Source organism: Empidonax traillii, unplaced genomic scaffold (genome assembly GCF_003031625.1).
Source record: "Empidonax traillii isolate 1590-97213 ecotype Southwest subspecies unplaced genomic scaffold, ASM303162v1 scaffold143:size1492093, whole genome shotgun sequence".
In the NCBI taxonomy this organism is placed as follows: Eukaryota; Metazoa; Chordata; class Aves; order Passeriformes; family Tyrannidae; genus Empidonax; species Empidonax traillii.
In genome coordinates, this window is record NW_020955336.1 from 223,476 (window position 1) to 236,250 (window position 12,775).

General features: G+C 37.3%; 1 protein-coding gene across 1 annotated transcript in view; it reads right to left on the reverse strand.

The window, feature by feature from the left end:
• CLSTN2 (calsyntenin 2) overlaps positions 1-12,775 on the reverse strand; it is a 191,921-nt gene that overhangs the window by 57,936 nt on the left and 121,210 nt on the right. Inside the window, exon 4 of the mRNA XM_027884360.1 lies at positions 10,528-10,677. Within this exon, the coding sequence (XP_027740161.1) occupies positions 10,528-10,677 (150 nt within the window). The remainder of the gene's footprint in view (positions 1-10,527; positions 10,678-12,775) is intronic.

The window sequence follows — 12,775 nt, forward strand, 5'->3', positions numbered from 1 at the left end:
TTATTGAGCATTAGAGTCTCTTATTCACAATTTAAGACATTTTATTCCTCTGCCCCAAAAGAGAAAATAAAGTCATATATATAAATATAAAACATTTCTGACTACTTCAGCAGCTTTCAGCCCATTTTAATTTCTCAGCTACATCAAATTAACCAGCACTCATGCAAAATATTCATAAGTGAATGTGACTGAATTATTAACTACAATATATCTGCAACTGCATGCTCACCTCCAGTTATATGAAGAAATTTTTATAAAACCCATGCCACACAAAATGCCACAGCTTAAAAGGAAGAATAATGGAAGCCTTCTGTTTCTGCCACATGGCTTGGAAGAGGTGTTTTGTTTCACAGTATTACCTTTCAGCTTGGCAGAAGTGGTAATTTGTACCCAGAGATCATAAAACCCACACCTTCTAAATCACTCGCATTTATCTCAGCTCTAAACTGTAAAACATCAACCAGACTTGAACAAGTGTCTTTGTACCTGGGCCCATTGCATTGTCACAGACCAGTGCTCATCCTAACCAGCACTTCTTTGACTGACTTACTGCAGATTTAGGAGTCTGCCAGGAAGTTCCTCTCCATGCTGAAGGCATTCCTGGGCAGGCATGAGGCAATCCTGAGGTGTGACACAACCTTGTAATAGCAGGACAGTCCTCAAAGGTAGCAACAGCTCTGATGCAAAACAACTGGCTTATTTATACAGCACCTGTGCCCCCAGCATTTCAGCATCCCAGAGCTGTTGAAGCTGAGGCCAGCACACTCTGGATCTCACCACCAGCACTGTTAGCAGTGTTGGAAAGCACTTAAATTAGAACAAGCAACAAGTGGTGGCAATGTGAAGAGCTTACTGTGAGAATAACCCAAGTCTTTAATTTCATTTGGAATGGGGTGAAGGCTGGTATTTTTCTTTCTCCCAGAATAATATCCTGCCTGGAATTTATTAAAAAGATCAGCACCTTCCCTTCAGGAATGTGGTGGCACTTTTTTAATTCCTCTAGAACCGACTCAGAGGAAATGTCTTATGTAACCTGAGTCTGCAAAAGCCTCTGAGTTTGGATATTTAACAGATGTATCTGTAAATGTGTCCATTATGCAAACAGTCAAAGGATATATAATCCCAGCTGAACTGGTAGGTTGCACTTAGATTAGCTAAACCCAACCAACAGGGTTCTTCCTTTGACACAAACCTGCTACAGCACCACGTTACAGAGTAAGTTTAGGAAGGTAAGTACTCTCTCTCCAGTCAGGGGAGAAGACTAATCCCATGGGGAAAATCTGAATAAAACTAGCACTGTTCAGTCCTGCAGTCTTTGTTTGGATTTTTAAATTCAGCAGGCTTTTGCTTGTCACTTGTGGCACAAAGCTGCTCCAGACAATATAAGAGGGCCCCAGCTGGATTATACCAACAGCACAACATCAGAGTGTAAACATCACCATGCCAAGTTTGTGGCTCAGATTTCCTCAGTTATAAACCAACTGTGTACACTTGGATCTTCATCTCTGAAATATTCAAACTATTCCAAGATCAAAATGGATCAAACTTCACTGAGAGTTTGAGCCTTTAAAAGTAAGTCCCAATGCACTAAATAAATTTTCCTTTTAACAGAAAGATAATGGTAAAGACTTACCTTGATCTCTACACTTAACATTTTCTGTACATGACTGTCTTTCCTTGTGAGCCATGTTTTAAATTCTGATTCATTTCTAATGCTAGTTGACACTAAGAAGCATTTAATCTGACTTTTTTCCTTGAAGGAGGACAGCACCGGTGCAGAGGAGTGATCCAACTCATGTGTCCTACACATGTGTGGCCAAAAACCTTGATTCCATCTCATGACATTAAAAATGTTGGCAATGTCATTAAAGACAATTGTAACTCAGTGAAATGCAAAACTTCTCTCATGGTGGACTGATGATGTGCATCTTGGTGGCTAAATGCAAGATAAAATTTATGTGGAGCTGTTAGTGAGTCTCTGCAGCATCTCTATGTAATAGCTGGAACATACAGTTCCCAGAGCAATGTAATTGGTATCTCTACTGTTTCCTCTGCAGCATCTTCACATCTGTGCTATCCGTGCAGTCTGGAGACTTGGCTAAAGGTTACTCAGCTGCCTATTTTATGGTTTAGAGGTTTTTGTATCGTTGTTTTGTTGTTTGGTTGGTTTTTTTCTTTTTTTGTTAATATATACACTTCACAGCTTTGCTGAAGTGTGGGGTTTTTAATTAAACATTTTTTCCTCTAATAATTTGAAAATCTGAAGTAATTTAGAATAAATAAAAATTAAACAAAACAAAACCCCTTCACAAACAAAATCAGAATGTCTTCGTAATTTTGCTAAAACTACACTTGCTTTCATGATCTCTGAACCTCTCTGTATCTTAAAGCAGTAGCCAGGCAGCTCTAGATGCTGCACAATGACATTTGGAAGAGCAATCCAATGTCCTCACAAAACTACAATTTTCTTTCAACATCACGAATTTACCAGAAAGTGCATGTTGCCAGAATGTCACGTGCTGCAGCCCCTCAATAAACTGCTGTACAGTCAGGCATTCTCCATGTGGGACAGATCAGTGGCCATAAGACATTTCCAAAATGGAAGCACTTTGGTACTTGAATTTCTACTTCGAACTCAGCAGAATTTTCTCTATATTTAAGGACTTACAAACAGTGCCAATCTCAAAAAATTAATTTCAGAGGATTTTATTTTCCATATGGAAAAAAAATCCCAAAACCCAAAGACACACAAAGCACTCATTAACTATTCAGTCCCTTTGTTTCCTCATTAATCCTCCTCAAAATTCTGAAAAAGGAACATCTGTACTTGCAAAAAAAGGAAATGTCAGCCTTGCAACAGACTTGTCAAGAAATTCTGAATTCTGTTTCTTGACACAGTTTAAAAGGGGACAAAACTGAGCTAACATTATTATTTTAATTTTAAATTACATCATAATGGTTAAAATGGATCATCTGTTATGCCGTGTCATCTCAGAAGGAAAGTCAGCAAAAAGACTGGCAGTGCCTGTATGCCAGGCCCTTTCTTAGATCCCTTTGTTTCTGTGAGGATCCTGAACAACTCAAAATATCCAGACTAGTCAGGTTGTCTAAGCAGTTTCACATTCATAAAACTGAATATTTCACAAGGGAGTAGATTTGGTCAGATGTCCCCTGGTTAACTGGCCACAAATCAGAGAGTGACCATCAGCAGGATCAATGGCTCAGTGTGATGCCTGGAATATAATACAATTGCTAAGTTTTAAAGGGTCAAGCAGCCAACACTAACAGAAAAAAGAATATTTCTCTTTAATAACACACACATATATTTTCCCCATTTTTAAATTAACATATATATGTATATAATGTACTTATATCCATCCATATATGAATACATATACACATATATACACACGCACCTATATACGAAATAATAATTTTTTAACCGACACTGCAAAATACTCAATAAAGTTCAGTTAATTTTTAAAGGGAGAAAATATCAGTTTCACATCCAGCACCACCAGTTATAAAATAAGTAAAAGAAGGTTAATAAACTTTTTTCGGTTTGACAGCCAATCTACAAGCCAGTAACATACAAGTGACAGGACTACTAAAGTATGTGAAACGAGTGATTTATTAAGGAAATGATAATCAGAAGGTCTGACTCTGTTAAAGATCCTCCACAGCAAAGAGAAGACTCAAGTGAATGTCCAGAGCTCTAAGGCACCATGGTTTGCTAAGAGATTTGAATGCACATCTCAAAGCATAAGCAAACATTCATATAAGCCTTTTCTATCTGCAGCACACAGGTAGTTAAAAAAACCCCAAAAATCCACAAAAAAGAGACAGAAATTTGTACAAGTACAGGACAGTAGTAAAGTCTGTTGTTGGAGGAGTTAGTGAATCATAATCGAATAGCTGTTGTGCTTGACCTTGTGACACCAAGTTCTCCATCAGGTCATAAACTCCCAAGCCCTAATGTGCCTAATTATGCAAAATAAGCATATAAGCATCTAAAAATATGAAACAACAGCATAGGTTAAGCTAATATTTGTTGTGAGATTGCATTTGAACAATAACAGACATGAGGAACCTTTTACACGCAGAGAAAAAAAAAAATTATAGTGAAAAGCTTCAAACCTAACTGGATATCTCTTAGTGCTTTAACTTCTGGGAAGAGGAAATGTTAATGGAACCACCAGCTGTCAGCTACACCTCAGAGATAAGGAATTTCTCAGTGAAATTTCTCAATGAAAAAATTTCTTCAACGAAGCTCATGGAGACTTTGCAGCTAAATTTTAAAAAAGGAAAAGACTTTTTGTTGATGTAAATGTAGAAATGTGAACAAAATGATCTTCCACAAAGGTACATGGAAATTAGAATCTAGTTAAATAGGTTTAAAATGAATGGTTTCTCGAATCAATTAAGATTGGAAAGGCAGGCTTTAGGATTTCAGTTGTCACAGATCCACAGAACTGCCTACAGACAGGGCAGTAATGGGTTACTGTGAAAACACAAAATTCATGGTACACAGGGAAGTAACTGGTAATGATCTGGGTGAGTCTGCCTTGAGAGTGTTATTTGATATTTCCATTTGCTGTCTTGGCACAAAACCAGGACTGTGTTAGTTACTTCTGCTGGGGAAAAGAACAGAAGGGAACGCTACATTAGAAGTCAATACAGAACGAGGATACCCCAAGCACAGAATAAGATGACCTTGAGAACTGGTGTTACAGAAATTGGGCTTAGCAGTAATGGTACAAAGTGCCAGCTCGTGCTCAGGAACTTCAGCAAACTGGTGAGACATCACTGAAAAATGACAAATGGAGAAAGAGTCGATCCTATTAAGACAAGAACGGCATTTCCATGACCCACCAGACTGATACAGCCAGGCAAGAGAAAGGTAGTCTTGGAATTTATAAAGCACTGTGTTTCCAGTAAGAAACATGTGAAATCTCCTGGAGTGCTCAGGGAAGATGTATTTAGCTGTAATGCATACACAGAACTTACTGAGGAAAGGAGAGCACATCTTAAGCCTGAAACAGGTACGGCTGCTTTCTCTAAATACATTTGGTAGTCAAAGAAAACAATAATGTTGATGAGAATACATAAACAAATATGAGCTTATGTAAATCTTAAGTTTAAAAATCGATAGTACTCAAGAGTTCAGTTAATTTTCAAATGCTTGGAGTGGTTATTTAGAATGGGTATGCTACTAAAATGATGCCAAATGTAAGTATTTCATTATGATTACCTTGTTGGAAGGATGGGTGGCTAATGCATGCACAGCAGTGCCAAGCCTAGACTGGCACAAAGACTCCCTGCTTTGCAACAAATTTAATTTTTAAAAATATTGGTAAATATCTTAGAGCTAAGACTACCCAAGCAATGTATTTTAAACTGCTAGGTATGTGCACAAGAGTAATAGAAACTGATTTATATTTATTGCAGAAAATAGCCCTTTAAAATAGTTCCTGAAGACCAGGGATATTATTCTCATAAGCAAGGTTTCTGCACTTGACCACCCTCCTTCAAATAGGCAATTGTTTCAGTAATCATATTCCTCCTTGTTAAAAGCACTGGCAGCACAAAAGCCAATACAGTTTTGGTTTTCCTCAGTAATTGCACCTTACTAGAAAGCCCACAGGAATAACCTCCTGAAATCACTCAGCATCTACTGCAGATAGCACCTGTGATGTACGTTTACTCAGAAGTGATCTAAGATCACTCTGCTACTAAAATAGAAGGTCCTGCCCTTCTCTGTACAAAAAAAAGATTTTATTTTGGGAGGAAATGCAAGCTGACCTGACCTGCACACAGGCTCTGAATGATTATTCAACATTAAAGAGGTGGTAGGAATGTGCCTTTTGGTGGTGGCAAAGCCCTAGGTCACTTAAGTGAGCCCTGCATGCCTTAGAAAAGGAGTGACATGCACTATGTTTGGTACAGTAACTACCTTTATTAGATATTTTTAGAATCTATTAGGTGAATAAACAAAGAGAAGCCTTTGTTTCAAAACTATTTGTAAGCAAACACTATTTAGAAAGTTAATGAATTTCTCAGGAATATCTCTTTTTTTTAAGATGAATTTTTAAAGAACTTTATTTTGTTACCTGAGGTAGTCGGGGGGGGGGGGGTGTATATCTTTTCAGTTTGGTAAAACATTTCAGGCTGGATGATGTGAAATCCTGTTTTCTAATCAGAGTCTTTTAAACTGGATGTTAGTCACCACTGCTTACGCAAGGCCATGTGAAATTTGGCAGGAAAAAAAAAAATCTTCTTTAGTCAGAGGAGCCAACTTGACTTCTAATTTTTGGACTGCTGTCTTTGCTACACACTTATCCCCCCAACAAACACATTCAGCCTTCCCTCTTTGTTTCAGGAAAGCAGAGTTCTCTGATACTTTACTGGGGTATTCAGCTGGTTGGTTTAAAGGAGTTTTTTTGGTTTAATAACTATTTCCTGTCCAAAATTAATAGCATTCTAGGGAGCAACCTGACTTGTGGTTTAGTTTTCAATAATTAAGCAGACCTTTAACAGTCTCAGAACATATTTTTTAAGTTTCTGGGGACATGATTCTGCCCCTCCTTTTTTGAGGTTAAACTCCTCTGTTTTCTTATGTCATTCACCAGAGAGCTTGGTATAGGAAAAATTGTTTTCAATTTTCTGCTATCCTGCATCTTTCATCACACCAGTTTATATCTAATTTCCATTTGTTATATTTGTTACCCCACTACACAGGGACAGTAAGAGTTTTGTGAAGACTGTTCCTAAATGTACCAGAAACAAGATAAGACAATATTACAGTGCCATAAATGAGCTAAAGGAAACCTGGTTTAGATTGCAGGGCTTTGTCTCTAATTCCACCTTACACTTTTAAAGGAAAATACTATTTGGATATTTAGTACTGTGTTGCCACAAGCCCATCTACCCTGCTTTGAATAAGGCAGATGTAACTTTACAGAAATGTATATTTGTGGCATTAAAGCTACTGCAGTGAAAGGAACCACAGCGGAAGTGAATCTACAGGAAAAAGTGCAGTGTGTGCTTCGTGTCCACAGAACTGAGACAAAGGCAGGGCCCTGGAGGGGTGGACAGAACCCCAGGGAATGTGTTCAAGAGATTCCTTAGTATGGAAACCCACTGATTGTGTTTAAAAAATATTTTAAACAAAAACTCAAAGTATCTTCAACTTGCAGATCTACTCAATACTATAATCTAGCTTTTCATTATCATGTAGTCCCTTTACTTGCCTGCATAAGGGATCACTCCATTGTTTGGAAATCACAGAAATGCAAACACAGCTATCATGAAGAGAATTTGTAGCACAGCTCTAAAAGTCCATTGACAAAACCCACCAATGAGAATTTCCAATTAAAATAACTGATTAAGAATTAATTCAGTTCATTGATTTACATTTTTATCCTTGCTTAGGATACTAATAACATTTTAGAGTGATCTCAGAGTAGTTTGATGTCAGTTTGGGTCAAGTTTGCCTCTAAAGTAGCCTCTTAGTATAGAAGAGAGTTTTTTGCTGAAAATGTCTGTGTGGGAATGCTTGTTGGTTATATATTAATGTCTATCATCAGAGAGTAAGGATTTAATGAAGACTCCAGTGCTGTTGCCCAAGGGAATATTGATTAAAGGACAGCACCTTGGCTTGCTGAGTCTTATTTCCTCTCCTATACATAAGTCACATGGAGCAGGCCTCGAGAAACAGCAATAATTCTGTACACTGTTTTACAAAAAGCCTATTCTGCCCTGTCCCAGCCCTGCACCATGGAGGTTATTTGAAGAGCATCTACACAGAAACTTGTTGCACTGAAATTTTTAACACTGAATTTGCATTAGACTGCTACGGTCTCTATTCATGACAGTTGCATAAAAAAGGGCACAATATTTCAAATTACAAAAGCCATTAGCTTTTAAGAACTAAGTGCCAATGCTATAAATCAAAATTCCAAGTATTTATTTGTTCAAGCTAACACTGAAGAACGAGAGAAAAAAAAAAATCACATATAGCATTCCAGCAACATCAATATTATAACCAAAGACTCAGAATATTTATCATTTCTGCCAAAATCTCCCATTATTTTACCTCCCTTAGTCATCCAATCTTTACAAACATAGTATTATTTCAAAGAAGATGGAGCACACCTGCTGGCTGCCCCTTCGTGGGGAGGTCACAGAGTGACAAACACAGGGAAGAATGAACACTATAAATATTCTCCACTCCTAGGCTCCAGATTTCCTCTTTAAGTACTAGAAATAATCTTAGTAAGTTTTGTTTATTTGATTTTTTTTTTCCCCTAGTACAGTTAGTTTTTACAGATATTGGATCAAATTGGAAAACAACGTCATCTCTATGAATTTCTTCACCTTTAAAATAAGTAGGCATAAAAAAATCTCATTGAGGGAAACACAAATTTCTGGAGGTATTATGTTGCAGCTCACTTTCAAGTTAAAATTAATGACTTAGTAATTATGAGCTGAAGTCCTACCTACCCAATTGTTTATCTAAAGACCTCATACCCTGAGTAGGAAAAACATTCCCTTGCACTTCATGCTCTTTGACCTGGGGACGTGCCATGGAGGTGTCACCTGTTTGACAGATGGTAAATTATAATCCCACATGAGTGACATGGAATAAGATGGAGCAGAACATATTGATAAAGACCTATTATAAAACTTCATCAGACCAGAAGGGTGAATGACTATTCATGCCAAATTTCCACAGAAATAAACAAAAATGAACGCTATCAAGGCATATCCTTTACTATCTGAGATGCTTTAGACAAGCTGCTTTAAACTTTCTTACATACTGGATTCTTTTTTTTTTTTTTTCTGATTTGTTACTTTGTGCATATCTTATTTTCTCTATTTGCTCACCATTACAGGAAAAACAACAAGCTGGCAGCCTCTCCTAGGGAGTACTTGGTGTTAATCCAAACACAAGCCACAAACAGCTCTGACTTGTAGAAGAAAATAAGTATGCATAAAAGAACAAAAGCTGGATTCCAGCTTCTCATTAAAGTCTTAAATACCTTGTAAACACTATACATAAACAAGCATCAAAAAAAACCCCAAATCTGATTTGAGGTTGTTTCTACCCGGTGTCTATACCAGCCCAATGGGACCAGCAACGACCATCTGTCCTATAATGATGTTTGAACCATGATATAAGTGTGACAATACTGGGCAATACAAACATTGTTAAACACCATTTAAACACCATTAATAGGTATTTTTGCAAAAACATTATACAATCAATAAAATACCTTAAATGGAAGTAATACAAAAATCTAAAAAAAAAAAAAAAAAAATCAACAATTGCACCCATTTTAATAAAGTTCCCAAGCCAATTTGGGAGTATTTAATTTATTTTAGATAACTCCATAAAATGGAAATAGAACATTTCTACAGCATAAAGAGGCCATATTGGTTTTATGGAAGAAATCATGGGGTTTTGAACAATAAGATCAGTTAGAAAATGTGGAAACAGCTCATAGGTAGTATATTTTTTTTCAACAAAAATATTCTTCAAAGTACTTGGGTAGGTGGGGAACTAGGACATCCTTGAAAAATTGAAAAGTGGTTCTGCTCTTAGTGAGGACTGTGAAAATGGAATCATGCTACTGCAAACGTCATTACAAGGTCCTCTAAACCAGGGCTTCTTCTTTTACAAAGAAAACCTTTTTTTTCCTTCTAAATGTCAGTCTGCCAATTTACCTTTAAGCACAAACAGCCAAACTGATTTTTCCCTTCTCAATCATTCTGGTTAAAAATTACAGTTATGAAGGTCAAGTTAGTCCTGAATGGCCTCTGCATAATGTGGTTACATCCCATTGGTTTGCCCCTAATCCAGCCCTCATTTTCGTCTTAATTCCTTGTAATTAGTGGCATATCTATCTTCCTAGCACATTACCAGCTGGGGTTTTCTCCATTTCAGACAGAGTGTGAATCCTTATAACCTTTTTAGAAAATCAGTTCCTCCTGAAATATCTCAATATGAAGGCAGTAATCAGCATAGAAAATGCCTTTCACTCCCACTGCCAGGTGAGTGTGCCCTGACTCATAAATGCTCATGAAGGCCAATTCTGTACCTGGAACAAGATAATCTGAATAACTCTGGCTCACATGGGAAAAGTACCTTGTCACGGTGGCTTCAAGAGTTTTATTTAAAGGGATAGTAAGATAAAAGCAAACCATCAGCTTTTCTTTTTTTTTTTTTTTTTTCACTTTCCAGTGTATTCAGACTGAAATATAAGGTGGCTTATTAGAAAAGAAATTTGTCTTACTTCCTTTTTTCTAGTCTGCTCTTTGTTCTGACTAGAGAAGAAACATAGCAAATCTAAACAACCATGGGATTATTATCCACTTTGTTGGAATAAAGCATAAGAAATAGCAAGTTTTCCATAGCACTGTAATAAGCACCCTACTTTCCTTACTGTGAGGGAGAAGGGAAAAAAAAACAACAAAGAAAAGAAACTTAAACAAAAAAATTAAAATAGATAAGCTATTAAACCTTACCTTGCCAGCCTGGCTTGCACACTGGTTTGACATTAACTCGTACTAAGACATCTTCTGTTGCATGTTTTTGCCCACAGTCAAAAGCTGTTACCATTATCTCGTACTGGTGCTGTTTATCATAGCTCAGTTTCTCAGTGTTCCTGATGTTACCTGCAGATTCAATGCAAGCAAACATTCAGAGACTCATTCTTGGCTAAGCTTACACAGACTGTAACATTTGGGTCCTGGTTAATCAAGTTCTTAGTGACTTCAGGCTCTTTGAAGTTCACGGGACATCCATAGGCAGGACAGTTATGTGGAATAGGAAGTATTTTTTTTTCAATCCATCAGAAAAATAAAGAAGAACTTCGGTAAAGATAAGATGCTGGGGATATAACGTGGGCGTGGTTATATTCGAAAACATGCTCAAGAACACTGTTTAAGTTAAACAGTATGGCTAATTAGCAATCACATCCTGAAATGTAAAGTATGAGTAGGTGCACCCTCATCTTCCACGTTGTCACAGAACACTTTCCTTTAACGTGTCAGCCACATTCCTGAGATCCACTGCTGAGCACCTGCCCAGCCTAAGGATCTTCCTATTTTTCCAAAAGCTATTACCCTTCAGATGAGAGACATTTTTAGCCCTTTAACCCCTTTCCCTGGGTTTTAAAAATAGGAAGAGCCCCAGAATCCCCTTCTGCATTACAGCATTAGCAGTCTTTGATACGATATCACATGAAATAAAACTCAGCAACAACAGAGATTATCTGCTCAACCTGACACACATTTAAAGGCAACAAATTACCTGTTTCAGGAACAAAGACATTGGAACTTTCAGAAGGGAAGGGAAAGATCTTAGAGTAGTTCCTGCAGGACTGGAAGAGTACTGTGCAGAGTGTATGTTTCTGCCATTAACACGTTCAGCATTTTAATTCTGTCCATCTGCACTGAAATTTGCTTCTTGTACAAATTGAAAGTTCAGCCTGTTTAATAATTTTCACACTTTTGCTCAGGGTTGTTCGTTACATCAACTCTTTGAATGAGGATTTTTGTTCTAGAATTCAAGAAACAAACTTACACTGGATCAATGCTGCACATAACAACTGCTTACAAACAAGGATCAGCAAAATCAAATTGTTTGGGCTAAATTTGAAACGGAAGCCCTCAAATCCTGGAATTTAGTCAAATACAGTGAACTGATTCCCAGAGGTGCTGGTCAAAGTATCTGTTGCTAGGCATGCAATGTTAGGCATTGTTTGCAGGTTTGGGTTTTGTTTTGTTTTCTTTTCTTTTTCTTTTCTTTTCTTTTTCTTTTCTCTTTTTTTCTTTCTCTTTTCATTCAAATGAATGAAAGACAGGAAAACGCAGACAATTGCAACGTCTTAGAAAAAGTCTTTCACTAAACCTCCATTAGTTTGACAAGACTTTTAGCAGGTGTGTCTCTCTCTCTGATGCACACTCCTTATCTTGTCAGAGCCCACCACTTTTCTTTCCACTGCTTCTACATTAAAGCCAACTTTATTAGTTTAACTGAAGCTGTCAGGCCAGGCCTGAAGGAAGGCTGCTTTTGCATTTATCATCATCTTCAGGTTCAAAATCTGTACTCCAAACAAACCCTTACTTAGATCTGCAGTTAAAATCAGGCCCAATACCCCATTTGCTGTTGGTTTTGAGTCTCCCTTTCTTTCAGAGCAAGCACAGAGGAGGATAAGCCCTCTTATTATTTTTATGTCTCAAATGGAGACAGGAGATTTGCTGAGGGCTAATATGGAAACAGTTCTGTGTCCTACAGCTTCTGTGGGTCTGTCTCTGGGGTCCCTCATCCTCACCAGGCGTGTTCAGGTCTGCAATGTATATTCCTCTCCCCTCCACAAAAGCAGCTGCAATAACAATACCAACCACTTCACTGTTCTTGAATTAGCAATTGGCAAAGCAATTTAATTTACCCATTTTACTATCTTGAGTTGCTTGATTAGTAGATGATTAAGAGCATTTAATGAAAAGCTGCCACTATGTATACTTAATTACTGATTTGATATCTGCTCAGTTGTTCTTTCCTTTCTGCATTATATGATTTCTTACATGAATCTTTATATTTCTCTATTTGCTTCTCTTTGGTATTATTTTAGTCCATAATCAGAATGAGAATTCTCAAGAAACCAAAATGGCCTGAACCTACACTAGCAGAGTGCTAGAATTTGTGTGGTCCATTAACTGTCCAATAAGATTTATAAATCATTACAAGGTATTTACATTTAACTAAACC